The sequence below is a fragment of the Hordeum vulgare genome, chromosome 4H (genome assembly GCF_904849725.1).
Source record: "Hordeum vulgare subsp. vulgare chromosome 4H, MorexV3_pseudomolecules_assembly, whole genome shotgun sequence".
NCBI lineage: Eukaryota > Viridiplantae > Streptophyta > Magnoliopsida > Poales > Poaceae > Hordeum > Hordeum vulgare.
The window spans coordinates 18,144,039-18,153,896 of record NC_058521.1 but is presented as its reverse complement, the minus strand read 5'-3'; the positions used below and the strand labels follow the sequence as shown (position 1 = coordinate 18,153,896).

The window sequence follows — 9,858 nt, the reverse complement described above, 5'->3', positions numbered from 1 at the left end:
TTAATTTTGTACTAAAGTTAATACAAGTTGTGGGCAGAATCCCTTTTTGACTCTGTACCCTTGATTCTTGTCACTTAGTTTTGGACAGAGGGAGTACAAGCCAACACGACCAAATCAACAAGGCTCCGGCCAACCAAACCTAGACCCCAGTCGTATTTCATTCCTTGCTTCCACCCAGGTGTGTGAAATTAGCATTGTAAGCTGAAGTGCTGAACACAAACAACATGCCCTGGAATGTAAACCTGAACAGAACATGAAGAATTGTAAGCACTCACTCTAAGACCCTGAATCCAGAGTTCCAGGAAGAACACACGCAGCAGATTCCCCACGACGCATCAGCCTCACCAGAATTACTTTATTTCAACTTCATCGCTGGACCGAGCACACTGAGCGTTAAACTATGGATCAAGACACACCGGCCAAGAGCCAAACAAACTTGTCAGCTAAAGAACAAGAGAGAGACGCTGACTTCTGCAGGAAAATATGGTTCCTGCTTTGCCAAATTTTACCAAACTTCATCATGTTCTTGCATACTTGACCAAATCTTGGCCTGCACGGATGTTTGACAATGTTTTAATCATGCTATATGTGTGATACGACATTAGTTTTTTTCTTTTCACTGACACAAGATTAATCGAGCTCCCATCATCATTGTCAAGGACACACACTTGAATACTTGATCCAAGAATCAGAGTGTTGATCCCAATCACCAAATGCACGAGTATGTCACCTCTACACGCTGTACAACAGGCACTGTTACCACAAGATCTCAAAATAACAAATATGGCAAAGGGAGCACCAGGTTGTGAAACTGATCTTGGCGGCACAGAGATAAGAGCAGAAGGTGAACAAATCTGCTGCAGTAGGCATTGATCATAGCAGATCCACGAGACCATACGGTGGACAGAACCCAAGCTCACTTATATACAATATCGATTCGAACCAGATGCACCAAGATGGTGATGACCAAGCTCGCCACTGATATTATGCTACATCAGTAGTTTTCCTCCAGGTCACTGAAAGATATGTCCTCATTCGTCTCCTACTATTGGAATGTGCGTGCTTCCTGGACCGGCCGTGTCCTCTTCCAACCATTCATCCCCATCATCGTCACAGCCATCGTTATGGGCCTTCTGAATGACAACTCTTGATTGCTCGCTGAGGTCACTTGATGGCCATTTCCGCTGAACTTCTTCTGATGGAGCACTGTCTAGAAATGGACAAATGGTACACACTGCTCATTTGCTACAGCATCATATGTAGTGAAGTCGGGTGTGCTTTCCTCGATGCTAGATTGTGAGAACTCAGTGGCATGTTTTTTAGAGGAAGTGTGAATGCTTTCTTCCATCCTTGATTGTGAGAAATCAGTGGCATCTTTTGATACTGGCACAAGCTGTAGAGGACTAGAGGCACACTGCTGCTGATTTTATCTGAAGCAACAGCTCCAGCATCACTGACTGTATCTTTTGATAGCGCTTGTAGATGAATCGGTTCAAGTATACCATAATCTACGTTGCGCAAAGCGGTGGGCCTGCCAGGAGCATCTTGATCTTTCAATACGCTGACCACCTCTACAGGCATAAGTACAGTACCATCTGCATTACTGAAAGTCAGAGCTACTGTGTCTTCATTGCTCTCTAGCTTTGTCTGATGTTGCAAATTTTGTGACAACTTCTCTCTAGCTTCCAAAATCTGTGTCAAGTAAAAAAAAGGATATAAGAAATTCACCACCAAAAAAAAGTAATACCACCAACTTCTCTATTGTGCAACCATTAACATTTTAAGCATTGACCTCAGTCAATAAATTTATTTATCAAGCAAGAATATGAACACTAAAATATCTTAAACTACTACTCATTCTGTCCCAAAATAAGTGTCTTGAGCTTAGTACAACTTTATACTAGAGCTAGTATATAGTTGAGACACTTATTTTGAGACGGGGGGAGTATTACACATTAGTTTGAAAATCAGCACTTTTTAGTCTCATTGTGAAAAGACAATGTTCCAATATTTGTACAGCCCGTTTAGTAATTTAGTATGCTAGCAAAAATTTCCAAATGGGTAAATTTAGAAGCCAAACCAAGTGTTGGCATCGCAAAGTTTGTGGCTAGTCAAGTTTTTGTATCGTAAATGTTGGTAGCAAACAAAGAAGACTCGTAGTGACACAATCCTCACTGTCATGCACATCAACATGATGTTCAATAACATCTACATCAAAGTCTTCTCCATGATATATCCAACAAGTATATGTACTTTCCATGCCATACTCAATATGTGCGTGATCGCAACGGTCTGATGCTTGTACATATGATTAAGATGTTTTTCTTTTACATGATCAGAGCATTTAATCATCCTCGTTGATTTTCTCTTGAATGAAGTTCATAAATTCTTTGACACATTCTATGTAGATATAATTAAAATTCGTTCATTAATTTGGAAAAGTTTGTAAATTTTAAATAATTACATGGCACACGGGATAACCAGAAGAAAACACGGCGAGACCAAATAAAAGTTTACACGAATCTTGGAGTGATTAATCGTGTGGTACATGACTTAGATGTGCAATACTTAAATCTCATCTAGATGTAGCTTTGGAAAAGGAATACACTATGTACCGGTCTTTTTTTATAAAGGACGTTTTTATTAACTCATAACGTAGGATCAAAAGGATACAAATAATGACGGGGTTACGGCCTGTGGGAATGACAAAACGAAGAAAACCCACTCCAAGACGTTTGAGGGTGGGCTACCCCCCTGGGCCAGCTGGCGGCAGGCGGCCCGTCTTGCCATCATGCTGCTGGCCGGCCCGTCCAGCTGTCCCCAACAGCAACCGGTGGGTTAGCGCCCGTCCCATCCGCATTTGGAAAAATTGTCAGTGTACCTAAAAAATGATCACGAATTTGTAAAGAATTCACGCATTTGAAAAACGTTCACAAAATAAAAAAAAGTTCATGATCCTGAATAAAAAGTTCATAGATTCGTGAATATGAAAAACATTAACACATTTTAAAAAGGTTCATGAACTTGAATAAAAAGGTCAAGGATTTGAAAAAAGTTTGCGCATTTGAAAAATATTCATGATTTAAATAAAACGTTCATGCATTTGAAAAACATTCTCGAATTCGAAAAAAAAAAATCAGGAACATGAATGAAAAGTTCATGGAATAGAAAAATGTTTGCACATTTAAAAATGCTCATGAATTTGGAAAAAAAATCACAGATATGAAAAATGTTCGTGACTTTGAAAAAAAATCATGAACTTGAATGAAAAGTTTACAGAATTGAAAAACGTCCATGAATTCGAAAAAGTTCGCAAATTTTTGAAAAGTAGAGGACACGCGGGACAACCAAAAAAAACACTGCAAACGATTAATCGCGTAGTACATGACTTAAATGTGTAATACTTAAATCTCATGTAGATGTATCTTAGCAAAAGGAATGCAATACTATATATTGTCTACACATCCTTAAGCTGTTATAGTGACGTCAAATATGATCTACACATCCTTAAGCACATCTTTAAGCTGCTGTACTAGGTCAAATAGTGCCATGGTGATCACTGCCATATCTCCAATTCGAGCTTCAGTAGCCTAAAGATATGCAAAGAATATCTCCAATTCGAGCTTCAGTAGCCTAAAGATATGCAAAGAATATCTCCAATTCGAGCTTCAGTAGCCTAAAGATATGCAAATTAAGTCAGATCAGAGTGGTGGTAGATGTGCTATATAAACGTGATGAGTATATCCCTCCATCCAAGGCCACATCCCACACTTAATTAGCACATCAATGGCCATGGCGATCATGAACACTCTCCAATGCATTTTGTTCCTGATGGCGCTCATCATGACCCACCAGATACCGCGTGCCACTGCTGATGCGGACACCCCAAAAGTCGCCATGGCTAGCTCGGGCGCCGGTTCGAGCTTCCGGCTGGCGGCCCATCATGACCACGCGCTGAGCTTGAGCGACGACGGCTTCCTCCATGTCCAGAGCCAGCTGGACGACCTTCTTCCATCGGAGGCGAACGTCACCACCCTCCGCCCACGAGTGGCCTCGCCGCTCGATATGGCCTTCGGCGTGGTCGTTGGCTTGGGCTCGGGCAAAGGCCGGCATGACTACAACCTCAAGCTCGACGCCTCTGGTAGCCTGACATGGGTGCAGTGCAAGCCCTGCAATCCCAAGCAGCCACAGCGCGGCCCCCTGTTCGATCCCAAGGCCTCGTCCACCTTCCAGCAAGTGGCCGGCACGAGCCAGATTTGCCACCCGCCGTACCCCATGGAGCCCGCGGGGCAGCAGTGCGCCTTCCACCTGTCCGGCATGGGCGGCATGTCGGTGCATGGCTACGTGGCCATGGAGAACCTCACCATGGGGCCAGAGGCAATGAAGGAGTTCGTCTTCGGGTGCTCGCACTCGACGGGGCACTTCAACAGCCACGGCACCTTCGCGGGCGTCGCCGCCATGGGCAAGATGCCCACCTCGCTCGTCATGCAGGTGGCGGCGCGCGGGCAGACGCGGTTCTCGTACTGCCTCTTCTCCGGCGGGGCGAGCCGGCATGGGTTCCTCCGGTTCGGCGCCGACGTGCCGAGCCGGTCGGGCCTCCGGACGACCAAGATCCTCCCGGCGCTGGACGCGCACGAGTCGCAGTACTACGTGAGCCTCGTGGGCATCAGCCTGGACGCCAAGAGGCTGACGGGGGTCAGGCCGGAGATGTTCGCCCGACAGCGCGGTGGGGAGGGCGGGTGCGTGGTCGACCCCGGCACGCCGCTGACGGTGCTGGTCCGGGAGGCGTACCGCGTCGTGGAGGAGGCCGTGTGGAGTGACCTGCGACGGAACAAGGCCGAGCGCGTGCAGCGGGAAGGCTATGGGCTGTGCGTGCGCAAGACCGCAGAGATCAAGCGGCATCTGCAGTCGCTGTCCTTGCATTTCGCGGAGGAGACGGCGAGGTTGGTCGTGAAGCCGGAGCAGCTGTTCTTGGCCGTGGAGAGCAGGCTCCATGGGGCCGCCCTGTGCCTTGCCATGCGTCCGGGCGAGCGAACGGTCATCGGCGCGCTGCAGCAGGTGGACACGAGGTTCGTGTACGACCTCAAAGACGCCAAACTGTCCTTTGCGTCCGAGCCGTGCTCTCAGGACACCGCCGGTGTGGATTGAACTTGATGAACCAACCGGCAGCAGTGCTAATTCCTATGTTTGGACATTCGTCGACATGGGTACGTAGCCGGTTGCTTGTAAACTCCATTGAATAAATTAAGGGAAGAGAAAAAAATCACACATAGTCACAAAACTTGTCGTGAAATTGACATTGGTCACTGTCCATTGCATTACCCGAAATATGCTCACTCAAGTGTCATTGCGGAAGCAGCCCATTCGGCAGCAGAGTTCAATGTCATATCTGAACTACACTTCACAAATAAACTAATATCAGTACTGCTAGCATCTTAGCACTACACATACCAGTTCAAACTATTAATATCTTACCAGTACTGCACAAAAATACAGTTTTCATGCACAAAAATTCAGTTTTCATGCACAAAAGTCCAGTTTCCACTAAACAGTACACGAACACCATGTGTGACATACGTAGACCATCTTTGTTGGAGCTCACCTTGTGGTTTGGGCGAGGAGGCTCGGCCTTCGGGCTGCTACTCCTGGCTCCGGCGTGAATGGCGTCCTTGTGAGCTTGCCATTGCCATGGGGTCGCTGCTCCAAGCAGGTGGCGGGACGAGCGCCGCTGAGCAAGGCAACCGGAGGGAAAGAGGTCGGGGTGGCCGGATCCGTACGCGGAGGAGGGGATCCGGCCGGCGACGGGGTGCGGCGGGTGTGGCGGCGCAAGGGGCAGCGGGGTGAGGGTTCGATGTGAAGGAGGGAGCAGAGGAGGGAGAACGATTCGGGAGAGACAGGGCTGGCTGCGTTCTTTTGTGCCCCAATCGTTTTCCTGGGCCGTGGCAAAATGTCGTAAATACTGGAAACTCCAACTTCTGTTAATTCGTGAAGCTGGGTTTTCCCGCTCGGTAAAAATGCACTACGGCTATACCTGGTCATGGGCAACCCAGTCCGGACGATTTTTTTTCAAAACTAATACAAAATTTGTAATAAATCTAAAAATAATGTATGCGTTTTAAAAAATGACAAAAATAGCACCCCGTCAGTCTGGGGGTGGCCGATGGGGGACCTGTCGGCCTCTGGGTGGCGTCTGGGTGGCCGATGGGTGGCCGATGGGGTGACCTGCAGGTGGCCGAAGTTCCACCTGTCGGCTTGGGGGTGACCGAAGAGGGCCGTCGGCCTCCAAGAGACCGAAGAGCCCGTGGATAGCCCCTGGTGGCCCCTTCTTCCTCCTCCTGACCTTGTGCACTGGATTAATAAGTTAATGCTTAAAAATAATATAAATTAGTGAATTATGACCCAAAAAATATCCTAAAACGATAATATACTAATAAAAAATAATAATAAATTATAGACACATTGGAGACGTTTCAACGTTTGGAGGCGTAAAATGAAAATTAAACTTCTCCGTAGCCTTTTAGGAATCGGATAGAGATGTTCTAATTAAGTGACTCACTAACGGTTAGTCATACGATTTAGTTGGCATATGGTTGACCGGTAAAACGACGATTTGGTATACATATTTCCTCCACATAGATTAGCATACTCTTTGGTCATCGATGGAGAGGGGATTCGTCGGATTCGCGCGTGTGGATTGTTTTTAGGCCCTCGTAGTCTAGGTTTAGCATGTTCATCGTATTGGCCTCGACAGTGGCGATGACGGCGATGAATAAATTTCTTTGGATCTTTTCCTGACGAGGTTATCGGTCTTATGATTGGGGATGGATTTGGAAACCAGTCTGCTCATGCAAGGACGGCGTGGCGACAGCGACATCCTCGTGGTGGACCTATGTTCTCGGGCTCCGCCGTTGCGATGACGTTTGCTCCAGCGTGTGCGCAAAGTTTGGGGGGTAGTACAGAAGCAGATGCATATTGTGGTCTGCATCAACGACATCTGAAAGATATGGATGGTTTGCTGAATTCGTGGACGGGAGATATGGTTTCCTTCTTAGACGTCTTAGTTATACGGGGGGTGCCATATCTGAAGTTCGATAGCTTGTCTGGGGTGTTGCCCGGGTCTAATTCGTTCAACAGTAATGATTTCATCTTTGATGAGCCAACTTAAAGGCAGGCCCGGCCCTGAGGGGGGGGGGGGGGCGGAAGGTGCGGCCGCCCCGGGGCCCAACTCCAGGGGGCCCCCGACAGGTATGCTCATGGGCATGGAGGCCCAGAGAGAGGCAGGGACGCAAGTCACGCAGAAGAATGATCCTTATTCTATCCCTCGATCCCCGATCAGTAGTTGCCGACGCTAGAAGAACTACGACAGTAGGCCAACAAACTCCTCTTTCCAATCTCCGGGTCCTCGCATCATTCGATCCTAGTTCTCCTTTTCAATCTTGTTGGCTTCCCCTAATTCAGTTTTCAAATCCCCTAATCCAAGGCCATGGTGGAAGGCTCATCAGCAATTTCGACCTGTAATGACCCTGAAGGCATGCGATCTACCCTGATGCGTTTTAGGCTCCTACCAGTTCGCTGAGATTTCACTTAGATCGACAGCTGATCTACCGAGGTGTGTAACATTTTTCCTCTTAAACATTGACTAGATACGTACCACATCTAGCAATTGCTTATTTATATTTTAGACATAATTCTACCACTCGACCGGATTGAAAGATTTAATTTAGAGAGGTCTCTAGCAAAAGTTTACGTTTTGCTACGCAATTGTTTTTTGACGGATATTTCACATGAAATTAGTAGATGAGATCTATACTAATATTGTCGGCAATGATATGAATATAAGAAGAAAAATAATTAAAACTGATATATGAGTCATTATGATGAATATTCATTTTGGATGCACTTAAATGTTTACTAGTAACACATTGTCTATATATATTTTACTATTTTAGAGATTATACTAAGGGGCCCAGATTATAGTTTCGTCCGGGGCCCCCGAAATCTCAGGACCGGCCCTGCTTAAAGGTCCGCAAAGCTGTATATCAACGATGAAGCCGTGTCGAGTTTGGGTGAGAAGATGATCCGTCGTATTTGTTGTGCTGACTGCTATGATTGCGCGAGAGGAGATGACGGCCGCTGGTGTCAAGTTGAGAGGATTCAGCTCCGTACGTACATGACTTGTACTATGATATAAATGGAACACGTGTTATCATGAAAAAAAAGATTAGCATACTCTTTACTCTATGAAAGCCTCGTGTATAATACTATAATACAGTACAGATATACAAACAGGAACAGCTCCTTGCTTACTAAATTAGCATTTTGTAAGCTGAAGTGAGGAACGTAAACAACATGCCCGGCCTGGAATTGAAACTTGTATTCTGAAAAGAACAGGAAGAGATGGAAGCACTCACTCTAAGGCTCTGAATTCAGATTTCCAGAAAGAACACACGCAGCCAATTCCCCATGGGCGTTAACGCTATAGCCTACAATTGCAGACTATGCTAAGCCTAAGCCTAGTGGTGTGTTCCTCCTCGTCCTTCTCTTGGACCACGAGGCCTCTGAGGCACCCCTCTCGACCGCACTTGGACGGCCGCGCAACCATCCTGTCCGATCATAGCCATGGCCCGCCCATAGATCGCAAGGAGGTTAAATCAGAAGTCAGTCCCTAGATGAACTCAAACAAAGCTAACAAGATACTAGATCATTTTCTACTTACATCTGCAGCATGTCCAGCGCCTCCTGCTCCGGGCCCTTGCTCATGCAGCCGGGAAGAAGTGGCGGCCCGAGGCTTGAGATCCTTGAGCGCGTGGCAGAGACGAGAGAGGCCCATGTACCCGGCGAAGCCGCGGGTGACGTGGTGCAGTAGAGACAAGGGGTGCGCGAAGAAGAAGGAAGGAGACGAGGCCGCCATCGCCATGGCTTCTTCTTCTTCTTCTTGGGCACTCTTCTTCTCCGGCTGAAGCTGCCCCTTGTGCTCCATTGCTTTGTGTACGTACTACAACGGTCAAGCAGAGGCTGGAGTTGAGAGACGAAGGCAGAGACAAAGGACTGTAGAGTAGTGTTTCTCTAGCTAGCTAGCTAGCTAGCTTTGGATCCTAGTGTTGGGCGCTGCAGCTGGAGATACTAGCAATGGCAGCTCCATGTATTTATTGATACAGTACCTCGAGAGTGACTCGTCATCGATTATTGGAGATGCCCGTGGTACTTTTACCCCTTTCTTTCCGTGTCTATGCATTCAACTCTGTCTGTACTTGAATATTCGGCAGTAAACGTCTAACGCTGGATTTTACTTCAGATGTATGCTACTCCTAGCTGGCCTCAATGTATTTACTGCCAGCTGAAAGTAGATTAGAGGAGAGATGGACCATTAATTTCTGAGTTCCAGTCTCGAAAACTCGCATGTCACAGTGAGGTTTAACACCGAAGCCCTTGGTCCTTCAGTACAAATCCGTAACTTCTCTGAACCTGTGTACGAAGGAGTGTCTGATCTTCCTATCTGAATCTGAAACTAGGAATGTATGCTAATCGTGTCGCGTGGATTTGCTACTGGTCAGGCATGCCATGCATGTGCGGGGCGGAAACAAAGTGATTCCTCTAGCAACCTAATCCATGTGGCGATCGAACTGTGTTCCCACGAAGACGAAGGTGTCGATCGATCGAGAAGTATCTGCTCCACCGTTCCATGTGCTGCTTGGTTCACTTCCTCACACATGCATGCATGCATGCATGGACATTGAGGTGGCGGCACATGCTCCGGCGTGTCGGAAGCTACCAACTAAGTAAACTAAGCGCGCGTGAAGTTAATCACGGTGAGGAAGACATGGGCTAGAGAATAGGCAAAAACCTAAGCTCGAGGGA

General features: G+C 47.0%; 2 protein-coding genes across 2 annotated transcripts; both read right to left on the bottom strand.

Annotated features, from left to right (window-relative positions):
- Positions 1–1,031: 1,031 nt before the first annotated feature.
- Positions 1,032–8,465, bottom strand: LOC123450194. The gene is made up of 5 exons (XM_045127568.1): positions 8,450–8,465; positions 8,284–8,378; positions 5,603–5,932; positions 1,305–1,692; positions 1,032–1,210 (listed from the first exon to the last, which is right to left on the bottom strand). Exons 1-5 carry the CDS (start codon positions 8,463–8,465, stop codon positions 1,032–1,034), a joined length of 1,008 nt encoding a protein of 335 aa, XP_044983503.1.
- On the bottom strand, positions 8,281–9,143 carry LOC123451049. The gene is made up of 2 exons (XM_045128064.1): positions 8,717–9,143; positions 8,281–8,603 (listed from the first exon to the last, which is right to left on the bottom strand). The coding sequence occupies exons 1-2, from the start codon at positions 8,978–8,980 to the stop codon at positions 8,514–8,516; spliced, it is 354 nt and encodes a 117-aa protein (XP_044983999.1). The 5' UTR covers positions 8,981–9,143; the 3' UTR covers positions 8,281–8,513.
- Positions 9,144–9,858: the final 715 nt, after the last annotated feature.